Source organism: Sphaeramia orbicularis, chromosome 7 (assembly GCF_902148855.1).
Source record: "Sphaeramia orbicularis chromosome 7, fSphaOr1.1, whole genome shotgun sequence".
NCBI classification, from domain to species: Eukaryota; Metazoa; Chordata; class Actinopteri; order Kurtiformes; family Apogonidae; genus Sphaeramia; species Sphaeramia orbicularis.
In genome coordinates, this window is record NC_043963.1 from 40,400,679 (window position 1) to 40,425,926 (window position 25,248).

Consider the following 25,248-nt stretch of genomic DNA (forward strand, 5'->3'; position numbering starts at 1 on the left):
CACGTGAACGCGCCAGCCAGGAAGTGGCCTATGCGCGCACTCATTTCTGGTTTGGCCGGGTTGCAGTTTATTTTGTTCAAAACAAATAGTACTGATCCCGTAGAGGGCGAATGACACCAGACGACTGAACGTTTTTTCTTTGGGGAACCTTAAAAATGAGTCGATTCACGCTGTCAAACCTAAGTCCTGGATAAAGAAAAGCATTTTCCAGAAACGCCGTGGAGTACGGGGCTTCGAATAAGGGCAGGAGCGCAGCGGCCTGCGGCTGTGAAGGAGCTTAGCAGCCGGGTGAAGCAGAAGGATTCTTGCCGGCCATTGTCTAAACGGAATTTAGTCCTTCGCCAAATTAAAACCCTGTAAGTCACACAGTTGAACGTCAATAATGATGTAACATTTTAATCACAAATTAGCACCAAGTGTCATGAAATGTCACATCTCGTTCTTTGTGTAAAATGGTTTTCTTTTTAAACCCGTGTCGTGTCACCTAGCTAGACTGAGGCTAATGACTTTAGCATTAGCTGGTCGAAGACAGTGGGAGCGTTTGGTTAGTCAACCCGTCCTGCTCTGCCGGAAAATGCGGATCGCAGATCAGTATAGTAGTGATTTCACTGAGTCTTTATCCATGAAACATCTTATGGCATTTGCAGTGGCAATTAGTGGTGCAACTGTTGTTTAAGGAGACGTCAAGATGTGTCGCTTATTATAGACATTATTATTTATTTAATCGTGACAGGACCATACCCAGAACCCACTGTCCAAGAGCTTCATTGTCCATACTTTCCAATGTATACCGGACAATACAATAACCTCAAAGCACAGATTTTAACTAAAGGAAATGTGGAATTAAAATAAGTTTTAACATGTTCCTTCTTCATATCAACAAACACATGACCACTCAAAACACGTGTACCTTAAAATAAACGAACCTTTCTAGTCGGCTGGATAGCTTAGCCATTACCTAGCTAGCTAACAGTTTCGTGTACAGGTAGCAGTGCTGGTTGTTAGCTGGCTAAATGTCCACCATCCGTGTTTTTACTGAATATAATATACTGTTCATCTGAATAAAATTGCCGTTTTAGCTGATATCCTTTGTCAGTTGTGTTTCCAAACTAGCTTCCTGCTGTTGCTATGCTAAGGAAACGAGGCAAGGCGGTTTAGCCGGGCAGCGCCATGGGCAGCCATATGCTTATTTGCATTAATATTGTACATAATGTAAATGGCCTAGTTAACATAGTGTCATCTATCTGAAACCTGCTGCCCGTTTTTGTTTTTTTTTAGGTCACAGACTTTGCGTCATTAGGTAGTTAGGTGACTGATTAATCCCAGGAGTCTAGAGTCTGCCCCCTTTGTTTCTGAATGTATGTATCATACAAACGCACAGAAACAAAAGCATATGGTTTTGAATGCCTCATTTTTGTCCAACCACTGGTAAACCTTGGGCAAACAGTTTTGCTTCTAGATCATTAAATGTTTGTCTTCCCACTGTCTTAGGTCCCCTTCCCTTCTTAGCCTTCCTGATTCTGTTCTGGGAGAGTTCAGACCAGTATCATCGCCAAGATAGCTGGGCCAGGCAGGAAGAGGCACACCTCAGATCCAGACCCCAGCAGCGGTAGTGATTCTGGCGACGGGCGGCCTGTCAGTGCCAAGTGCCTGAAGATGGCCAGCAGTGGTGGAAGCAGTGTGGCAGGTGGTACAGCGGTGGGCCGCAGAGGTGGGGCTCAGCAGCAGCGAGGAGGAGGCTCTAGGGACAATGGCACTGACCTGTCCTCCAGCACCAGTAAGAAGAAGCAGAAGGACAGGGCCAACCAAGAAAGCAGAGAGGCCAAGAGGGCAGCAGCAGCAGCAGACGGAGTTATTGCAGAGGTCAAGAAAGGTAAGTTCTGCGACAAAACAATTGTTTTTTGTTGTTGTTGTTGTTTTATTGTATACAGTTACTTAAAAAATAACAGGGACAATGTGTTGTAGCATCAAGTAGATATTGTAAATATTACAAAAAAATAATACATAGATATTGCAACTAGTGTTTTATGCATTATTGCTTCATTTATGTTGCAGCTTCAATCACATTTTATTTATATAGTGCCGAATCATAACAAAAGTTATCTCATGACACTTTACATATAGACCTTGTCTAGATCAGACTCCCAATTAGCCAATTCAGTCTCCCGACAGAATCCTCAGGGAGCAAGCACTTGGCGACAGTGGCAAAGAAAAACTTCCTTTTAATAGGCAGAAACCTTGAGGGGGAGACACTTTGATGCACAGCCAACTGAACTATAATGCTTAAAAACTGCCTTCTATGCCAACTCTGCTGATGTAGTACAGTGTATAGTCCTGCGTGATTAAGCGAGGCATTTACAGTTAGGTTTGTGTTTAATTTCCACACGTGCATTGTAGTGTACATTACTTAAAATTTATATGTGTCGCTACCCTGCTTAAGAAAAGTGACATGCAGTTTGCTGTTGACAAATAACACTTATATGTGTTCCTACCAACAGTTTCCACATATTAAGAATTTATAGCAATGCAAATAATGTAAATACAAATTGAATACTTGTTAATTGATCATAGTATCAATAGATAAATGTAGATAAATTACTTTTTGATAAAACGCTTCTAGAGAGAGATCACACTTATGGGTGTGTACTGGGTGGACCATTCATTCTGTTGTCATTCGTCATCTTTAATAATCACTTTGTTGCCTAGACCATTCAGAGCATCACATTTTACTTAAAAACTACGCCACTGGGAAAATGCTGGACAAATAGAACACAACAAAGTGTTATGATTGGTTACTACTGTGTTATGTTTATATCAAAGCATCACATAGCCCTTGGCTTTGCCTAGGTGTGTCTGTGCTTTATCATGCTGATTGATGTTTGTATGGTTTCCCAGTAGGCCCTCGCATGTGTTCTCCAGTATCTGTGTGGTTGGCGGCTGTGCTGCAGTGCTGTAATTCTAGCTGAGATAATGTCACCCCCTAATCTGGGAAACCTGGCTTTGTCAAGGTTATGAGAATGCCCAGGCTTTGTCTCTCACTTTTCCTACATCATCTTCAATACCACCTGACACAAACCCTGTTGTGACTCATAATAAGTAGTTTTAATGGTTTTATTGTGTTTGCTGACCTCCATTGTTTTCATGTGTCTTACTGGCCCAAAAGCAGTTCAGTACTAAGGTATGACATCAAAAGGAGATATTAATTCTGAGTATGTAGAGTCCTTTTCTTAGTACACATGATTTATAAATTTACCACAATTCTTATCAAGATCAGTACTGAAGTTCCTTTAAATCATAGGTATCAACCAAGGGACGAGGACATTGGTTTCAAAATGAAGCCAATGTGAAAGTACCTTAAAGTTATACAAGGGCTGCTGGCGTTAGCTCCAAAAAGCTCTTCCTGCCTTTGGGTTTAGCTGAACATCTCTCTAAGAAATGAGAGGTCAATATTTTTTTTTCCCAGGAATCATTCTAGTCTCATCTGTTTTATTTGGAACTTCTAACTTCCAACTTTGAATTTTTCCTCTGATAGCCTAATGGTAGAAAACTCTGATGTGTGCAGCGTTGTTGGTGTTTGATCGACAGGTCTAATGACACCTCTGTTGCCGGCTGAGTGTTTCTGTTCATTTTAATAAAACACGTTTCTTCCTGAAAAATAGTTCCACTGTAGTTGTGTATAATAGCTTACAATAACAACACCATTAAATGGCTTTGATACACGGTGTCTGATTAACTTTGCCGTTTCACTGAGTCAGTAGGCTGGTTTGTAACCCTCCTCTCTCTCACAGCTCCACCCTTTTTATACAAATATGGGCACTCCTGGGTCCAAAATGCCAACATGCTGACAGACAAATTGCGGACTCCTGGTTACAATGTGGCAGCACAGAAATACACACATCTAATAGTATCAGACTGTTAACAACGAAACATTTATTTAGGGTCTTAATCTCACTTCAGTTTGAATCTTACCAATAAATATCTCTGAAATACTATTATATTACAGTAAATGTTTCCAATATTAGTTGTTCGTGTTCTTGATAAAAATTGGTCTTTCCAAAGCGATACTAATCTCTATGAAGATATACAAAAATAGGAATAACGGAGTTGTGAATCTGTACTGCAAATCTAAATTAAGGTTTCATAAAGTGTGTGGATTTAAATCTGCTCGCTGATTTTTCATTGTCTGTAATTGCAAGAAAGGAAGCAACAAATACCAAAATTTGTATTGTTTATAGTAAGTTCAAACATCTTTATTCATTATTCCCAGTACATTTGGGCTGAATGAAAATTTACAGGCACCAGTCCGTGTATAGTACAGTGCACTACCCAAAAATGTTGTTGGACTTATCTAAGATGGCCATGATGGTCAGCGTTTGTGTTCTTAGATAAAATTGTTATCATCTTGCATGTAAGCATGACGTTATACCCAATTAATAAAATGCACTGTGACATGGCTGTACTGGTAATACAACTGTGACCAGCTGTAAGGGATTGGGTGTTGCTTGTGACCTTTCTACTGGGATTAAGTTAGAGGGAGGGTGCGATAGAGTGTAGGAGCGAGGTGGGAAAACTGAGCCTCTTCAGTTGGTGTTGTAGGCAGAATTCAGAGTAAATACAGAGTTTGCAGATGATCCTTATTTGATTATTGTGCGTCTGGGATGATATTTTATTCTTTTTGCCACGCCACACCTGTGACGTCACTATGAAAAATGGTATATGTTTATTTTTGGTTTGGATATTAGAGAACTCTTGTTGAAGATTTAGCTCTTGAATGTGCTTCTGCATATGGTTTGGTAACATGTTATGAAAAAAAGCCACAGTTTTTATATTGTATTGATTGTTTTTATCTTCATATGGTCTGTGTTCCACAGATAATTTTAGATGTTGTCTTGGGAATGCTTGGTACACTATGCTTCAACGTGACTCTGAGTGCACTGCACTGACCCAGTTGAGCATATGAGTGCAATGGCATGGTCTGCATTTGTGAGCAGGTGCATTTCAAAGTGAGAGGCCATGCTACTATATTCTTTTTTTTTTGTTTGTTTCAGAAGGGTTTTTTTTTTCTGTTTGCATATTTGTCAGATGGAATAGGTCATTTGGCTCTTCTATGTAAAATCCCTTTGATTTTCCTAGTTTTGATCATGGTGTGAAGATAAGTTGCATTTTTCGCTTTCCTTTTTTTAATTTCCCCTCAGTTGACAATTGGCTCCTTTTATGTTCTCAGATGTGTTTGTCGACTGGAAGCAAAATGTCAATGAGGTTATTGTGAGACTACGCTGTGGGGAGGGAGTGCAGAGGATAGAGGACATCAACACAACCTTTACTGATACTCACTGCCATGTCTGCTTCCCAGGTAAGTCGTACTCGACATTAATTTGAATAGATTCATAATAATAATAATAGTATAAGAGTAAAGTTTAACTTTGAAAGAAGAGCAAACGCCCTTTGGCACATGCGTAATTCATCTGTATTAAAGTCTAATGTCTCAGGAGTTTGTGCCCATAGCAACACATGATTAACTTGTATTGGGGCTAAAATCACTGTCTGGTGTATTTTCTTGTAACATCAGTTAAAGGTTGTTTACTATTTTGTTTTAAGGTTATTTAGTCTTTTGTTACGTTCATCAGTACAACTCCAGCAACCTTTCCTTTTTCAGATGGTCGGCAATGGAGTTGCTATTTGCAGGAAGAAATTGAGGCCTCCTGTAGCAGAGTACAATACAAAGAGAAAGGAGGTTTCCTGCACCTTGTCATGCACAAAAAGATTCCCTTTCACATCTGGCCTTCACTCAAGGTGAGTCACTGACTTCTGAACCAAACAATTAGACAAGAATGACCTGTTAAGATTGGAAAGGGATAGCTAGTTGTGTCTGTGGTGTACATTTGGGTCTTGTTTTTTTTCTGCACTATTACATCTTGTCTTTTTTTATTTTTTTATAAGTTAATGAAATGTGTTCATTTTGTACTTAAAAAAAGCCATCTGTTAACCTTGAAAACCAAAATAAATTAATAAATGTGTTCTTTTCCTCTGTATCATTGCAGTCTAATAAGAAGGAGAAAGAGAAGGAAAGTGTGCACATGGAGATCAAAAATGACAAGGAGGTGGAGATGATGTCTGTTTCCTTGGAGTCATCAGAGAAATCCAAACTGTTGTCCTCGCAACCACAGCCCCCCTCCTCACCTGCACACAGTGAGTCAAGACACAGTGGTGGCAAGGCCGAGCGCAGTGGCAAGCGCTGCCCAAAAAACAAACCACCATGTGAGAAGGTTACTGTGGACTCGGCAGAGGTGAAAGGTGCAGCTGGAGACCAGACCTGCTCAAACAGCAGCAGCAAGCCTGTTACAGTCACAAGAGGCGAGCAACAGCCTCAGGGACCCAGCATCAAGCGCACTGCTGCTCGGCTGCCCAAGACCACCAAGGAAACAGCAGCTGACAAGGATGCAGAGGCTGGCAAAACTGCAGCAGCTAATGGCAGAGCAGCACACACACACCTGTCCGCTGGTCGGAGCCCACAGACACAACACAGGGATGGCAACAACAGAGCCGAGAAACAAGGCAAAGAACATAAAGCGGGTGCTGCTGCCACTGCTGCCAGCCATACCAACAAAACTCAGGTGAGAATCATTTTGCCTTTCAGTTACACTGCAAATGGGGGATGCTAGAATTTACGGACCTGCAAAAAATGTATTGTTCTGGAACATTTTGCATAACTGTCGTGTAGTGATTATATCCAAAGAAACCATCCAGCCTGTGTAGGCTCTGCCTTTTTCAAGATTTCCCAGAGACAGGAAGTGACAGGCCTATGATTTTATTAAATGTTATTACAACCAGTATACACCCAGTGAAATTGCTGTCTCCTCAAATGAACACATTACTTGTAGTGTAAAGCTTGTTTTCTAAGTTTGCAACTGTATAGCTGATAATGAGTGAAGCAGACAGAAAACTGCTTCTCTACTTTAAGTATTATTTACTTGGATGATGCCTCTCAGGAGAGTTAAAGGTTATGAATGTAGAGTCTGTAACTAGAATCCTCCTTTATAGTTAATAAGTGTGCACACCCTCTACTGTGGATACTAACCTGGTGTAATGACCTCCATGGAGTTGATCACAGTGTATGAGATGTACTGTATTTTCCCCCAGTTGTGCTTTTCTTTACACCATCTTCAGAAGATAACATGGCTTAGTTTTTAACAGGCTCTGTTAAGAGGGAAGAATTGGTCATATTTTTATTACACAGCCTCATTCTGATCTGCTTCTGTTTGCCTTGTATAACAACATCACATTGTTAATACAAACTCAGTGTTTCCCATAGCGGTTTTAAATGAAAGGCCTCTGCTGTTTGACAGAAATCCTTCAATTACAAATTGTGAAATATTTGGAGGAAGGTGTTGTGGCAAACTGATTTACAAGGCTCCAAAGGTCACTAGTGTTGACCACACCTCTGGATAGTATTGAACCTAACTGACTACTATGGGTTTGTTTTTTTTTTTTTTTTTTACAGTATCACTACGCATCTTTTCATGTTCATCAATGTTTTTGGTAACTCTCGTTTTCTTTTCTGTTTCAGGTGGTGGAAAAACCAACCCAGTCTTCAGACATGGAGCACGGGACTGGGACAACAGCACATGGCAGTGAAAGCCAACCAGCAACTACCAGTAATATCAGTGACTGTCTCAGCAATAGCATGGATTTAGCTTCTCCAGATACACTGGGAGATAGAACTGACTCTAAGACAGAGAAACAGCCTGTTGAGTGGGAATCGGAGCAGGATTCTCCGATCCTCCAGCAGCTGGAATTGGGAGAGGCGGAATCAGCACCGGCTGTAAGTGGGGCTAGCAAACAGGGCCTGTCACCTGGTCTTGTACAGAGGCAGGGCAGCTGCGATGGAGAAGAGAAGCGGGACCAGTCAAAGGAGGAACCGCCTCTGGAAATAAATACACCAGAAGGTTGGTTGATTAGTGTGTATAATACACTGGTGTCATATGAAACTGTTATTGTTTGACAGTAAATCAAACTACCCAAAAATTATCCTAATTATCTGTCATAATACTACAGTTAAATTTCTCCTTATAAACAGTCAAAGATTCAAAGATTCTTTATTCACTAAATGTACAGGACATACAGAGAATTTAGATACTGTTTCCCTCTCACTGTGTTAAATGCTATGCTTTTTTTTTTTTTTTTAAAAGGTAAAATGAACAGGAATAAATAAGTGCACGTCAGTCTAATTACAGTAGCAGCAGTAGTGCAATACAGTGACGGTTTATGAGGTGAGGAAGTGCATAGTGAAACCAAACTGCAACAGATTTGTTAAGAGCAGTAGCTAGGGCAATAGTGTAATGTTTATATAGAAGTTATCACTATATATGATTTTTCACATGTTAGACCTTGCAATGTCTAAACTGTCATGTTTCAGGCTCATTTGTTGCACATATTGTAATTCAGTATATTTAGTTATTCTTTAATTAATACCTTCCATATGTTTCTGCAGCCCCAGAGCCGATGGTTAACTTGCAGTCTGTGAAAAATGATTCGTACGAGAGGGGCACAGACATGATGGTGGTTAATGTTTACATGAAGGAAATCTGCAGGGACACAGCCAGGGTCATCTTCAGGGAACAGGACTTCACTCTCATCTTCCAGACCAGGTAACCACACTGCAAATGAAAGGGAAACAGATGTCCCATTTAAGGTGTGGATGTTTGTGTTTTTGAGACAACAATGTAATGGAGATATTTCTTGTATTTTAGTCTATTATTTTGCTTTTTACTCTTCTGTATGACAGTGTTTTAATTGTACAGCTGTTTTATGTTTTTAATCTATTCTTGTATTTTTCTTTCATTTTTGGGTTTTTCCCCTGTTAATTGCTTTGGAAAAAAGCATCTGCCAAATGCATAAATGTAATGTAATGTAATTTCCTTCTCATTCCTATTATTTTACAGCGATCCTAACTTTCTCCGGCTTCATTCAGATTGTGGGCCGAACACAGTCTTCAAGTGGCAAGTCAAACTCAGGTAAACACGAAGGAGTTGTTTGTGATGACATTTAATATATATTTGTGTAATAATTGCAATATACAATTGCAAAAGGCTGTACTTTAAAGGTCCAGATTTAGGAGGATTTAGGGTGATTTAGGGTGATCTTGCTGCAAAAATGGAAAAACAAGCACAGTCTGTGTTGTATTTTGATGTTTTGGGTTTAGCAACACTGAGCAGTAAGAGGTGTTGAATAAAACATGTTCTTTTATGCTACTTTACCTTTGTACATTTGACTTGACATTTCTAAATGAGTTATCTGCGCATTTCCCTTAAAGCTGTGTGGGACTTTGATCACCAATTTTTCATCAAAACTGTAAAACCTGTGTCGTAGCCTAAGTATCATGAATCCATAAGTCTTTCCGTGATTACGCACTTGAATCTCTTCCCTCACAGTGAACGATTTTGAAGTGTACTCCACAATAAACAGTCCATTTGTTTACAGAGCCGGTGAGGTCACTCTGGCATTTTCAGAAATTTGTCAGGACGTGCATTGTGGGAATCAGAGCTCCAACAGCAACAACAAACATATCGACCAAGCACAAGTGGGTGCGGGGAACTCTGCTTCCCACAAACCACATCGCAACAAATTTCCGAAAATTCCTAAGTGACCTACCGGCACTGTTGGTAAACACATACAGTGTTTATGGTGGAGTACACATCGAAATTGTTCACCGTGAGGGAAGAGATTCAGGTGCGTAATTATGGAAAAACACACAGATTTGTGATACTTAGGCTATGACTCGGGTTTTACAGATTTGATGAAAAATTTGTGATGAAAGTCATACACAGCTTTAATAACCAAGCAAGTAGACTGAAATGACAATCACAATATTGCCCACGATAAGTCCAGTGTGCTTTGCAACCCTATTAAATTTACACCTAAATCATATGTTACTTTATTCCAAGTTAATGTAGATGTAGTAATAATGTAGATGAAGCCTAAGCAATACTTTGTTCTATTAAAGAGAGCAGCATTGTAACTGCTGTACATATGATGGTATCTTTGAATCAATCTAATCAAACTTTGAACCTAAACTTCAGCTTCAGAGGGAAACTGTAACACTGATCACAGACTGTTGAACCTTATCTCTCTCTTTGTCTACTAGTCTTACCCGTCTTCCATGTTTGTTTTTCTCTACTTCAGGAACTTGATCCAGCCTGAGCACTGCAGTTACTGCTTTAAACCGTCCAGACTGGATATCACCCTGAAGAAGAGACACAGCCAGCGGTGGGGGGGTCTGGAGGCTCCAGCCACACAAGGTCTGCTGCCAAGCTTCTACTCGTTAACACCGTGTAGACAACGGTTTTCAAAACTGCATACTCTTGTCATATACTGTACTGTGACATGATTTGCATCGTCCATAATGTTTAAGTTTAAACTAGATGTATGTGGTAACCTGTGTCTCTCCACATTTATATCAGTGTCATTTTGCTGTGTATACATGCATATCTTTCTGAATAAACTGCATATATGTTTTCAGTGTAACACTCAAGGACAGGAATTTGAATAACTTGGTCAGTAAATGGATATGGGTTCTAGTCTTCCCTTCTGGTCTCATGTGGCCCACAGACTGTGACCCTACAGCTTTCATATTAACAATGTCAGATATAAAAAAAAATCACTATAACCTACAGCATTGACATGTAATGATATTGATTGGTCAAGTTCAGATAAATGGAATTTTTTACAAATGATTCCAATGTAAAGGTTCATAATTTCTGATGTCAGGACTGTCCTGTCTCTGTTATTGACCTTCATCTAACCACAAGCTCCTTTTTCCTCTGTTTAAGGTGCAGTGGGTGGCGCCAAGGTTGCTGTGCCCTCCAGTCCTGCCTGTATGGAAAAGAGTCAGCCAGGCAGTAGCCAACACAGCCTCCCAGCCAAGGAGGAGCCTCCCCGGGTGGGTGAGGAGAAACCCAAAGCCCCCAAAGCTTCACCCAGAGTAGAGGACGGCGGTCTGGATACAGTGGCTCCTCGCTCCGTCTCTGAACATGTCGCCATCACCAAGACAGAGCCCGCTGTTACTACGGTGAGTCTATTTAATGGAATACGGAAACAGTTTAGTATAAATATGGCATTATTGGTTATAATCATTAACCAAGCCTATTGATAGAGGGTGAGTAAAGTGCAAAACCCCAGACGAGTTTGATAAATAATTGGTTCAACTGGTAACATATAGATAATCTAGTAGCACAAAAAGACTGCAGAATATCTCAACTACAGTAATTCTCACAATTGTTTAACCAATCCACTTGAGTTGGTTACTAATTTGTTTTTGTTTTGTCTCAGCCAAAACCTACTTGTATGGTCCAACCTATGACCCACGCACCTCCTGCCAGTAATGAGCGTCATGAGGAAGAAGAGGAGAAGAAGGTGTGCCTTCCTGGTTTCACAGGATTGGTCAATCTGGGCAACACCTGCTTCATGAACAGTGTCATTCAATCCCTGTCTAACACCAGAGAACTCAGGGACTACTTCCTCGGTAACTGCTATTTGCCTTGTTTTGTCATTCGTTGCCTCTGGTAAAATGCATTTGACTGTGACCATTTGAATCAACGCCTGTCTGTTCAACATAGAAAGAACTGGAAGGAATTGTCGACCACATGTGTTATTTCTCTCCTTTTTTATGGCTACAGTTGTAGACTGTCTTGTTATGTAGTTGTGATATAGAACAATGGAAAGGGGTGGTATGGATGGTACTCAGTTGTCGTATTATTCTTCTGTCACCACACATGTGCCTTGAGCGAACATTTGGTCATGGGTTTATTTTGTCATGCACATCTTTTCCTTGCCTCTGCAGATCGAGCGTTTGAGTCAGAAATCAACTGCAATAATCCACTAGGAACAGGAGGAAGGTTAGCCATTGGCTTTGCTGTGCTGCTCAGGGCACTTTGGAAAGGAACGCACCATGCCTTCCAACCCTCAAAACTCAAGGTACAAAAGCAGCTCCTATGAGATGACATTCACTCATTTACACGCAAATATATTCTATTTTTCTGTGGGCGAATATGATCAGCATTTGTATGTTCTCTCTTGTTTCACCCTCACAGGCTATTGTGGCCAGTAAAGCCAGTCAGTTTACAGGGTATGCCCAGCATGATGCCCAGGAGTTTATGGCGTTCTTGCTGGACGGTCTTCATGAAGACTTGAACCGCATCCAGAATAAACCGTACACAGAGACCGTGGACTCTGACGGGCGCCTGGATGAGGTGTGGACAGCTACAGATGTAATTCTGTAATTTGGTTGAATCAACCCGTTTCAAACTTTGGCTTCATAGTGTGTTTTTTTTTTTTCTTTGGCAGGTGGTGGCAGAGGAGGCATGGCAGAGGCACAAAATGAGAAATGATTCTTTTATTGTGGACCTCTTCCAAGGCCAGTTCAAATCCAAGCTCGTCTGTCCAACATGCTCCAAGGTAACGCACTGTGACCGTTTCACAGACTTTTTTGTTGTACTTTCTTTATTTTATTTTATTTAACTTTTGAGTACCAGCTAGGCTTCATTCCTGGCACTTAAGGTATTTGTTTTTAGTCTTTTTGCTTTTATAATTAAGTTAGTTTGACATTTAGATATTTTATAGTTTACCACAGAATGTAGTGAATCAACACAGAGTAGTAAAACACTCTCTAGAATGAGGTTAAATCCCCTTGTACTGACTAACAGAAAGCCCAAAACCCATAAAAATATTTGTTAAGCACTACAAATATACAGATTTTTTCAGAAAAATCTCAAATCCCGCACCCCCCAAAGTCCACAAAAGCAATCCAATCAATCATACAAGAAAACCACAGAACAGTTCCAACACAGAACTCTGTTTCTAGTTTCATGGCCCAGATAGAGTAAATAATTTCTTCTTATGACTGACGACTTTCACCTCGTTTTTCTATCTTCAGGTGTCCATTACTTTTGACCCCTTCCTCTACCTGCCTGTACCCTTGCCCCAGAAACAAAAGGTGCTTTCAGTTTTCTATTTTGCAAAGGAACCTCATAAAAAACCCATCAAGGTAAGATGAGACAAATTAATACTCATGACAAATCTTTTCAATTCACAAATATAGCAGGGTTTTGATTGAAGAAATTCCAAATGTGATTTATTCAGTTGGCCCTCATGCTAATGTATCTTTGTTTATGTGTGTGTGTGTGTCTCAGTTTCTGGTGAGTGTGAGTAAAGAAAACTCCAGTACAGCTGAAGTCCTTGAATCCATCTCCAGAAGTGTGAGGGTCAAACCAGAAAACCTGAGATTGGCAGAGGTTAGAATAACACTAAAGGACAATAATAACAACATTACTTTAAACCGCCTTTAAGCTAATGACATTTTCCATGAGTGACGTCTGTTTCCTGTCTTTTTAGGTTGGGAAGAATCGTTTTCAGCGCATGCTCCTGCCATCCCATTCCCTGGACACAGTGTCGTCCTCTGATATGCTCTTCTGCTTTGAAGTGCTGTCCAGAGATCTGGCCAAAGAGCGAGTCATAGAGCTCAGAGTACAGCAGGTACGAACAATTCTGCCCTAATATTACAACTTCCCTTTAAGTAATTCAGTGAACAGTTGAAGTCTTGCTTGTGTACCTACTTTGAAAGTCCTTTCTTTGTCTCTGTTTGACCTTCAGAAACTTCAAGTCCCAAACATTCCCATCTCGAAGTGTGCTGCCTGCTTGAAGCCCCCGTTGTCTGAGGATGACAAGCTGAAGCGATGCACTCGTTGCTACCGTGTTGGCTACTGCAATCAGTGAGTTGTACTTAACCCTTTAAACACTAAGCCTAAAATGGTCCTCCTGGAGTTTTTTTCTTATTTGGACTATAGAAAGGTTAGGAAATATGCTGTGAGTGAGTCCATTTACTCATTTTTCCCGAGCACTTTTATTTTCTCAGATATTTCAAAATCTAGCAGTCATTTACAATTTACTGCATGTTATACTGCTGCTTAAAATGGCTCCTTCTCCAGCTTCTTGTACAGGCATGAGTGAAATTACCATAACAACCCAATAAAGTCTATAAAGGACAACATCTCAGGTGTCAGTATCCATTGGAATTTTTCCAAATGCACAAACAGTGAAAGAATTACAGCCATCCACACTGCATATGTGCAGGGTGTGTTAGCAATGTCACGTCAGGTTTTAAAGAGTTACAATAAGAGCAACATTACCTGTGCTTCCATGTAATTAAGTAAATCTGAAGTGATTTTTTTTCTTGCAAATTAGTTCATTTCTCTATATTGGCTTGGAGTGAATAGACAAGGCTGCATATTGTCATCAGAAGGCTGTCGTAAAGGTGATTAAAAAGGCAAACACCCCCTCAAATGAGCCTAAAAACCACTTTGTAAATTTTCTGTATCCGCCTACCACACATTTCTTCACAATGTGAATTTGATGCAAGCACTGCTATTAGATTGGTTAATAGTCAGGTAAATGAATGCTGAATTTCAGCTTTAAACCCTCTGCTCTTCCATTTTCAGAGTTTGTCAGAAAACACATTGGCCCAATCACAAGGGTCTGTGTCGGCCAAATACTGAGAACGTGGGCCTGCCTTTCTTGGTCAGTGTGCCTGAGTCCCGACTCTCTTATGCCCGCCTCACCCAGCTGATGGAGGGTTATTCCAGGTACGCTCAAATCTGACTCTTAGAATGTTTTTTTGCTCTTAGAAAATGCACTGATTGTTCATCTAATCTTACTACATATGTCTTTCTTGGCAGGTTTTCCATCAATGTGTTCCAGCCTCCTTTCCAGTCAGGCAGGACATCCCCTGAAACTTCCCAGTGCCGCGTAGACCTTCCTTCAATGTCAGCGAGCTCTTCTGAGGGTCTGGGCTCGGGGGATGAGGCCGTGGGTGGGAGTAGCGGAGTGGGAGCAGCTGACACAGAGCTGGAAAGCCACTCTCTGGTGCCTGAATCCCAGGCTGAATATGCTCAGGCCTCATCTGTCCACTCTGCAGAGTCTGAATCCCTCTCATCCTCCCAAACCTCGCTCTCCACTACACAGACCACAGATTCAGGATTCTCCGAACCGGTTTCATCTGCTTCTTGTTGCTCTTTAGACCCTAACGCTGAAAAAGAAACTTCCTGTGAGAAGGCAGTGCGGCCAGAAGGTAATAAGGCGACAAAAAAATGCTTCAGTATTTGCTTCTGTCATTTTTTGCCCCTAAATATTCTTATTTAATCTTTGCACCTTTTACAGCTGCAGTAACAGGTTATCAACACCCAAGTGAATCAGTGTCCGGCCATGCCAGTCAGTTCTATATTTCCCTGCTGGACTCTAACAACAAGGAACAGAGGCTTGAAGAGAAAGGTACAATCAAAACCCTCTCTAGTGCTGACATTGAGCCTGTTTACTTGACCATAAAATAGTTCGATAACTGGGAGTAATCAGATAATTGAAATAATCAGATCTGACACGTTTACATGCACTCAAGAAATGCGATAATTGAAAAACACTGGTTTAGACGCTCCAGTTTATTAGATTTCTTTCGGAGTACGTACATATGTAGCGATGGTAGACTTCCTGATGTCTTCTGCTCATGTTTGACTTTGTAGCTTCCTTTCTCTACTATTTTAATTGTTTACACATGCGCAGATGTAAAAGAATGAAATATGTCAGATTAACCTGTAAACATGCAGGAAGACATCAGAGTATTGGGGAGAAATCCGGGTGTGTTTATTTGATTTCTCATAATCAGATTACTGCTGTTATCTGATAAAACATATCAGATTATACTGTTGATCACTTGAATAATGTGGTAACTCCAGAAATCAGATAATGATCAGAGTATTGGTGTGCATGTGAACACGCATTGAGTGGATTTTCAAGTCCACTGTTTGTTATGTAGCAATTTTTTGTAACAACTGAATTCAGAGGACTTTTTTGTAAATAATGAAATGCAAGGGGTCTGTAATGAAACCATTTCCATTACAGAGGATGCACTCTTGGACCTCCCTGAAGATGCGACCTTGGAGCTGGTGTGGAAAAATAACGAGCGTCTAAAAGAGTATGTCCTGGTGAGCTCCAAAGAGCTGGACTATGAAGAGGACCCCGGGTCTCTGAGTGAGACAGCCAGAGCAGGACACTTCACCCTAGAGCAGTGCCTCAATCTCTTCACAAAGCCTGAGGTGCTGGCACCGGAGGAGGCCTGGTAGGAAGCTTTTATTTATAAAAGTATAGCCCATAAAATACCAGAGGCATGTGAACACACCATACCTTTAATCTGAATAGGACAGAGCTCGGAAAGCTGCAAGTTGTTCATGCCTGCGAAGTCGAAAATGACCACCTGAATTGGGGTTTCTACATCTCCTTAAGAAGTTTAAGTTAAATAATCTGAGTTTTAGGGCTGAAAATATCTTAAATCCTACTTTGACAGGACTGATTGGATTTAGTGCTTGGAACAATGAATGAATTTGAAGCCTGCAGCACCCTGTTCAAGAAATCTCAAACTTAGAACTCCGCGTATGAAAGCATTAGAGCAAGAGTGTTGAACATACGGTTCACAGGCCAAAACCGCCCCGCCAAAGATTCCAATCTGGTCTATGGGATGAATTTGTGAAGTGCAAAAATTACACTGAAGATATTAACAGTCAATGGTGTCCAACTCACTTTAGTTCAGGAGACACATACCGACTAATACGATCTCAAGTGAAATAATAGCATAATGACCTGTAAATAATGATTCCAAATTTTCTTCTTGGTTTAATTTGGAAAAAAAATCATTATGCCTATAAATAATGACAACTCCAAGTTTTTCTCTTTTGTTTTAGTGCAAAAAAATATTAAATTATGAAAATATTTACATTAACGAGGTATCCTGAAATTAAAAAAAAAAAAAAATTAGTGCAGTTTTAACAATATTCTGCCTGTTGCTAAATGTTTTGTGTCTTTGTAGATCTGATGTGTAATGCACATGTATAAATGATAAGTTGAGTACAATATTGTTAAAATTGCACTTATTTTTCTTAAGATAGGTGTTTTTTTTCAGTTATTCACATTTCTTTTTGTTTGGATACTTTGTAAATGTAAATATTTTCATAATTTAATGTTATTTTTTGCACTAAAACAGAAAAATCTGGAGTTGTCCATATTTAAAAGCCTTTTTTTTTTTTTTTTTTTTTTTTTTTAATTTATCTTACTGGTTCGGCCCAGTTGAGATCAAATTGGGCTGAATGTGACCCCTGAAAGAAAATGACTTTGACACCCCTGCTTTAGAGTGAGATGGGAAAATGTGAAGCCACCATAAAGAGTGTCCAGCAATAGTCTGCCATCACCCATTCTGTTCTGTATGCATATCAGGAGCATCACTGAAGCTCAGCTGTAGCTGGACAGGATATGAAATAGGTCTTAAATTGTATCATAATGCTTTTAAAAAGGTCTTTAGAAGGGGGTATTGAATTATGTTTAATATTTACGCTTCGTCTGCTTTGTAAGGTACTGTCCCAAGTGCCAGCAGCACCGTGAAGCCTCAAAACAGCTGCTGCTGTGGCGTCTGCCCAACGTTTTAATCATCCAGCTCAAACGCTTCTCATTCAGGAGCTTCATCTGGAGAGATAAAATCAATGACATGGTTGACTTTCCTGTGAGGTAAATATGCAAAGCCTTATATTTTTCACAAAGTACATTTTATATTTGGTGACCTGAAATATTAAGTGTGCCCTCTTGCATTAAATTAAAGCCTACACTGTTTTCTTGTCCATCAGAAATTTGGATCTGAGTAAGTTCTGTATCGGCCAGAAGGATGAGATGCAACACCCCCCTATTTATGACTTATACGCTGTCATAAACCACTACGGAGGAATGATAGGAGGCCACTACACAGCCTACGCTCGCCTTCCAAGTGACAAGAACAGCCAGCGCAGTGACGTTGGTGAGTTGCCAGTCACTGACATTTATTCCCGACAGTATTATTATCTTTCCTCTGACAGGTGTCCCCTTGTTTCCATCATTATTTATTCCCTCCCCGGTTCCTGCTCTACATTTCCTCCGTCACTGCTACTCCTTCCATATCTCACCGCTGTGTTGTTTTCCTGTCCACTTCTACCTGTCGTCCTCGTCTCACAGGGTGGCGACTGTTCGATGACAGCACCGTGACAATGGTGGAGGAAAGCCAGGTGGTGACGCGCTACGCCTACGTCCTGTTCTACCGACGACGAAACTCTCCCGTGGAGAGACCGCCACGGTTCCTTAGGCCCGTAGGAGCTGAGTCGCCCACTGCCGCCGGAGCTACTGCCAGCCAGGTGAGAATGCCTCAGCAGTAACAGATGAAGCACCTGTATTTAGAAAAGGGCTTTTCACATGAACAAGACAAAAACCAGTAGGCTTGTGAAACCTCTTGACTAATGTATGTCAAATTTTACACATGACTGTGGGCTAGCATCTGACCTCGGGTGTTAAGTTTTCAAAATTTCTCACCCTTGATGTGTCTTTTTTTTAACACAGTGACACTGAGGATTTTTGCAGTCAGTGTGAATTTTTATCAGTTTTAATATGTACAACAGCTGCAGAGCCTCAGTATTTTCAAAACCACCTGTTATAAGCGTTCATATATCAACATGTGTAAATTCAACCATCCATCTGTCTACTTCTGCTCATCTGGGTCAAAGTTGTGAGTAAGAATTGACAATAATTGTCGCAACTGCAGCATTGCAATTTCATTTTCCAACTTTTTAATTACAATACCCCAGTGGGTTCATGAATTAGATTATCTACTAATTTTAGTACAGTTTCACATATTTTATTTCTCAGTAGCACTTGGTTTTTTTTGGTGACCGTTTTAATTTATCCATAATTGGTAATGTTTTCAAATCCACATAGAGAAGAAAAGCTCAAGCAGGGGGTTAAAATAGCAGGGTTTAAGTTTCTTTTTGTTTTGTTTTTTTCTATGTTTGATGTGCTCACTGTTCCTTACTTGCCTTAATCTTGTGTCAGTGAGTGAATGTAGTTATGTTTTAACATTTACTCATAGGTTAGTTCATTATAAAATCGGATGTGATTTTTTTGGGGGGAGGGTTAAAACTAAAAATGTTTGTTTGGATAAAGACAAAAAATACAGTAACTTCCTGGGCTTGGTGCAGAGTTGCATGCAAAGCAGTACTCGTGTCTGATTTTAAACAGCGGCTTCTAGAGGTGTCACGGTACTTGGATTTGCCTCTTGACGGTTCGGTACACAGTATGGGTATGATGAATACCACAATATTTGTCTTTCTGACCGACACAGTCATACTACAACTGTTCAGGCAAATGCAGCACTACTCCAATCCAACAGGTGCAGTAAATCACCACTGCAACAGTAGTCGATACCGTGTTACACCACGTAAACACAGACAAGACAGAGCAAAATGTCCTGATTAAAGCAAACTAGGTAGCATCACTAAGTTAACTGGAGTTACTGGTTTACAAACACACTCACTTTATGTTGAAAGTAGTCCTGGTATCTGCTGAGAGTCCCGTAGGTAATAATCCTTTACATTGTGTTGTATTACTGCACATATCCACATGAGTCATGGAAATGAGCCGGACATGTTTTTGTCCAAGGTTACATGTTATCGACTGCAACATGTGATGGCGTCCTGTTAGGTTCAGACAGTGAAGTTTACAAAACTTTATGGATGTTTACAAAGAAAGAAACTGTGCTCCATTCATGGAGGCTTTAGAAAGACCAGGTAAACCATAAACTTGATTTATTTCACACTGTTGTGTGGCTTCCATGTACATATGTAGTGTTAGCGAAATAAATTTGTAAAGGAGGGGCTGGTTTTAATGAACAGTTGCTCCGGTGTGTCATATGGTTAAAGTAATATTGCATTTGTCAGTTTCCTGATTAGTGACTGTATCTGATGAGTCCGATTTCAGTGTCTGAATACAGTTGTGTAGGGATACACTTTAGTGTGTGCTCCTGTCAAAACCTAAAATCAGCTCCAGTTGTTGTAAGTGGTGTGTTGTCTCCAGCTGGGTTCAGTCCAGCCTGTGTGGTTACAGGTTTAATGTCCATGTTTAACTTGAAATGGCCTCTTCAAGGACGGTATTCAATATAACTGAATATCATCTCGTCCCTTTCTGACATTCAATGGAAAGACAACTTTTTTAATCTTTTGTGCATACCGTCCTTTAGCTTTCATTTGTCTTTTGCATCTCTGCCACCACTCTGGTGGGCAGTCTGCAGTGCTGCAGTGTCCACTGTGAAGTAGTGTGAAGGCTGAACCATCTCAGGGCTATGTCATGGATAAAGTAAACTGCATGTGTTCAAAATAAATTAATTGAAACTAAGGCGCATTCATTTTAATTTTTTTATCTTTACATTTTACTGTATTTGTATTGTACTGTGAACAATGACCCACGTACCGAACCATGATCTCTGTGGACCGTGACACCCCTGGTAGCTTCTGTCCCAACTGTGGTAATCGGGATGCAGATGAAAACCCAATTACCAATACATTTTTGATGTAGATCAGCTCAATGTTTTCAATTTCAGTTTTAGTATTTGTTAGACCACGCCTTTTCCCAGAAGCTGACACCGGTTTCCGCCAATCGCAGGCCTCTCTAATATGGCGGGAACTGGAGGAAGAAGAGGAGGGGCTTGACGAAGGCCCGCGCGGACTGTTCCGCTCTGGGCTACGGAGACGACAAACACAGAGGATGACGAACAGAGATGAAGACGACGAAGACAGAACTGAAGGGTCGGTGCGACGGCACCGCGGGCAGAGGCTGTCCGATTACCCTGACGACGACTGCGTGCGATATTTCGTGCTGGGCACCGTGGCAGCCATGTTTGCTCTATTTGTCAACTTGGTCTACCCTCTGCTGTACAAGGCCAGCTGGCCGTGAGCAGAGCCTCGCTGGCAGATACATACACAACAGTCAGGGTTTGATCCCAAGATAAACTCCAGAGGAGGCAGTTAACCCTCCTCTCTACACATGCGTCAATGATATGGATGATATGGGCCGAACCCTTTAAAACTTGGATTTTTTGCACATTTACACTGAGCCATCAGTGGGAACTTGCACAGAAATCATGGTCATATACCGTAATAATTGTGAATCATGCAGTTAAATTATAAAACGTTGAGATCACCGTAACTACATATACATAGACTGTTGTTCTTATTTTTGTTCTTTTCTACATATTTGCATTTTTTTTCATCAATTGCAAAAAGGATGTAGAATTTCTGACCTCTGAAAATGCCCACACTAATACTACATCCTGCTACAGAGAGTAGAAATCAACACAGAACTTAACCTAAAACATAAGTAAATTAAATACACCATGAAAGAAGCAAATACGGAAAAGAGCTCCAACCACTGTTGTATGGTTGTCTGTCCACTGCTGAATTGTTGCACTAGATTCAATGGGATGTGATTGGAAATCCCTGCAGTAAGATACATGCAAGAATGTGAAAAGACAATTCTACAGAGGTTGTAATTGTTTCATGAAGCAAGGATCCCATTTTCCATGATGACCAATTTCTGTTGCCTTTTCTGTCCTTAAACAGAGCGTTAGTTCATTTATGGGCCTTTTACTTTCCAGCTCGTATCATGTTTTCTGTGTTACCTGTGTACTGTGTAATGACAACCTGTTTGTCATGTCCATGTGATGCCAATTCATCTTTTTGTCTCTTTAGTTGCTATTTTTATGTAATATTTTCAAGCTGTAGCCAGGTGAGGATTGTTAATTCTCAGGATGAAATGAGTGTTTTAAAAACAAAAAAGTCCCTCAGCATTTAATATACTGATGTTTCATTCTTGATAACCAAGATAAACTGAAAAGAATTATTGTCCTCGTCTGAATGTACAAAAGTGTTTTGCATCAGCAGCTGCATCAGCGATGGGAAGCTTCAGAGTTACTGATTATACTCTTTGGACAGTTTCAAAGATGTAAAATCTTTTATTTGTCTTTGTTTTTAGTTTTTGTATTTGCATTAATTTGGGCTTTTATTTATGGTGTTATGAATCTAAATTGAATTCTAAACGTGTTGACCCTTTTTAACTAATTATTCTGAATCCTTGTGAGAAACTGTCCAGATTTATTATCTTTACTCTGCCGCTGCCTCTGTCACGATTGTGTATGTTGGTCTCAGGGAATTCTCAGTGCTTATCTAGAAGCAAGGCGGTGTATAGTGACCCCCATTTGCCTTAAATGCTTGGCATTGCACCGTCAGACTGTGTATACTTGATCCACAAATATGCAATGCCGTCCTCCATAGTTTTATAGATTTCTATAAAGTATAGCCTGAGATGCACATGCACTGCTTTGCAGAACATGTGAACTGTAGTAAAATAGTAAATCTGTGTGTGATCATGAAAGGATAAAACTTTAGGAGAGTTAATGAGAATATAAAGCTGATTGGAAGGAATGGTTGGGTTGATTTTTGTATTTTTATGTAAATTAGTCAAGATCACAGTTGATAATGTTTCTTGTACTGTAGTTAAATGAAAACCATGAGCTATTTTAATCACCCTGCAATAATTGATTCTGGATACCTCCATCTAAATGCTGCTTCCTGATACAGAAAGCATTGTATCCCTTTTGGAAATAAAATGTCTATCAATTTACAGCCTTAAGTTATGTTTTATTTCCTGAATTTCTCTAAACACAAAATATCCCTTGATTACTCAACAAATACAAACTATTAAAATTATTGTTAATTATTGTTAACTGATTTATTTTACAGGCGTCTAGCCAGTCACTGTTTGGTGCAGACCTGGATCCCGAGGGCCCACCCACGCTGACCCCAGAGGTGCCCTCTGACCTCTTTGCCCACTCAGGAGAGTGCGCGACGCCATCGTACAGCAACATGGAGGAGGTGGACTAGTCACAACCAGGACTGATGGACAAACGTAGATCTGAGGAGGTCCTGAGTGGATGAACAAGCTGGTCCGCACCCAGAGACCCCTCCTCAGTCAAAGACACATCAGTGCTCAATAATTACCCAGGCATCTGAAGTGGGAGACCAAGCTAGAAGATCTGGAGTTGTTCTTTGGGCAACTCTACACACTCAGATGCACATATTCACATGTACTCACATGTACTAACCAGACATATTCCCATCATCAGTTAAACTCACATTTATTGATATGTGTACCTACCCACAGAGAAAGACTTGAGCTGTATATGTAATATTATTCATTCAGTGCATATAGTGACACACACCTCCAGAAGCTAACACACGTCTATAATCTCAGCACTTCTGTTAGCAGCTCTGTAAGCTGCAGCTGCTGCAGGAGTACATCCTCAGCCACCTTAACCGGGTTCAGTGACGTGCCTACCAGGCTTCCACGCACCGATGCACCTTGTGGTCTGGGTCTAAGCTAAGACGCTAACAGCTAACCTAGAGCAGACCTGTGAAAACCCCCTGGCTGATGTTCCCATTACTGAGCAAGGCGTGGTTGATTATTGAGGCAGATATTTGGGGAGTTTGAGTGCAGATTGTTGTAACGTGTTCATTATGTTTTCATTAGTTTTCTTTTTTTTTTTTGTTGAGGTATTGCCTGGTTTGATTTGTTCATTGCAGGTTATTCTGTAACTATGATTGGAATTGTAGCAAATGAAAAGAAAAATGTGACGGGTGCTGACCTTCCACTTTTTTTTTTTTTAATACAGATGGCATATGCTTCTGTCTTTTGTCTGCTTTATAAACCTCATCAAGCTTTTGTTGTTTTAGTGTAATGCTATTACATTTTTTTTTTTTTGTACCTGTTTAGATATTCGATCCTGTGGATGCAATCATCAGAGGCTTCAGTATAAGCTGAAATGTGCATGACTGCATGTTCATACAGGCTGTAACCCCAAACATCCCCTGTTCAGAACCTCCCTTCTCCTTGAAAACTCTGCTGCATTTCATTATTTTCGTTTGCGTGAGTTGTCCGGTCTCAGCCCTCCCCTCCTTTGTAATGAACTGCGTATATAATGTGGGGATCATTAAGAATGCTGCTGTGGATACATATAAATGGTTAATATAAATAAATAAAAACACTTTGGAGAATTCCTGTGATGAGTGGGTATTTATTAGACATTCTTGTAAATACTAAACATATTACTTTTGACAGATCCCCCAAGCACCAACTGTCATATATGATATATGGTAATTTACTTGCATGGAAAACGAGGCAATTATGAAAGTACCGGTTGAGCTTGAATGCATCCACATAACCATGTAACAGGACTGTTTGAAATCTTTCATAGATAGATAGATAGGCTTTATTGATCCCGAACTGAGAAATTGTTGTGCAGCAACAGCATGACAAACAGTAAATATAGAATACAAGAAACACTATACTGTTAAGGGCTACATTACTGCGGTTTATTTATTTGGAATTGCTCTTTGTCAGTATCCAATCTTTAGTTTTACAGTGAATCAAATGGTTCCTCAACAGTTAGCAAAGTAGCTGACAAAAACAATGCTGGTTTTGTGTAAAATGTGTTTTTCCAACAAATATGACATCAGATAATCAGTAAATACACTGATTAGCCATAATCTTATGACCACTGATAAGGAAAGTGCTGTCAATATTGATCTAATTACAATGTGACCTGTCAGTGGGTGGATATATTAGGCAGTAAGTGAACATTTAACGCTTAAAGTTGATGTGTTAGAAACAGTAAAATGGGCAAGAGTAGGGATGGGAGCAGTGTTGACAAGGGAGAAATTGCGATGGCGAAACCCCGGGGTCAGAGCATCTTCAGATCTTGGTCATTCCCAGTATAAAGAGGTTGGTATATACCGAAAGTATCTAAAGAACAACAACTGGGTCTGAACCAATTCAGCATCTATGGAATCATAACATTATTACCATCTGTCTAAGATTGTGTAGGTCACCCTGTTTCCACAAAACCAGCTCTGACCCGAGGCCTAGACTCCCTTAGACCTCTGAACGTATGCTGTGGTATCTGGAGCAAGACATTAGCAGCAGATCCCTGAAGTCCCGGAAGTAGAGGTGGACCTCCATGGATCAGATGTATTTCCCATAGATGATCAACTGGCCTGAGATTAGGATGTCTGTCCTTAGTCCACTTTAGACCAGGAACACCCAACAAGACCTGCAGTTGTGGAGATGTTCTGACCCAGTCACCATTGAGCCTTTTTACATTCACACCAATACCCCGATCATTATTAGAATTGTGGAGTTGTCAGATTATTTAAGTGACCATGTAAACAGGATAATCTGATCTGTTTTATCAGATAACAGTTGTAATCTGATTATGAGAAATCAGATTAACACACCTGGATTTCTCCCCGA

At 40.3% G+C, this 25,248-nt stretch overlaps 1 protein-coding gene across 4 annotated transcripts; it reads left to right on the forward strand.

Moving 5' to 3' along the window:
• usp19 (ubiquitin specific peptidase 19) lies at nt 1-23,993 on the forward strand. 4 transcript variants are annotated; one of them, XM_030138269.1, is made up of 26 exons: nt 1-356; nt 1,492-1,873; nt 5,225-5,353; nt 5,657-5,793; nt 6,042-6,614; nt 7,568-7,946; nt 8,492-8,648; nt 8,943-9,014; nt 10,183-10,298; nt 10,830-11,068; nt 11,329-11,521; nt 11,840-11,973; nt 12,090-12,248; nt 12,343-12,453; nt 12,932-13,042; nt 13,188-13,289; nt 13,390-13,530; nt 13,648-13,766; nt 14,493-14,636; nt 14,730-15,121; nt 15,211-15,321; nt 15,946-16,162; nt 17,446-17,598; nt 17,715-17,881; nt 18,076-18,251; nt 22,683-23,993. In XM_030138269.1, exons 2-26 carry the CDS (start codon nt 1,657-1,659, stop codon nt 22,821-22,823), a joined length of 4,590 nt encoding a protein of 1,529 aa, XP_029994129.1. In that variant the 5' UTR covers nt 1-356; nt 1,492-1,656; the 3' UTR covers nt 22,824-23,993. The 4 variants fall into 4 exon arrangements, with proteins under 4 accessions (XP_029994129.1, XP_029994127.1, XP_029994128.1 ...); XM_030138267.1 differs by lacking the exon at nt 22,683-23,993 and adding an exon at nt 20,548-22,572; XM_030138268.1 differs by lacking the exon at nt 22,683-23,993 and adding an exon at nt 20,548-22,572 and having other exon boundaries at nt 10,836-11,068.
• The last annotated feature ends 1,255 nt before the right edge of the window (nt 23,994-25,248 follow it).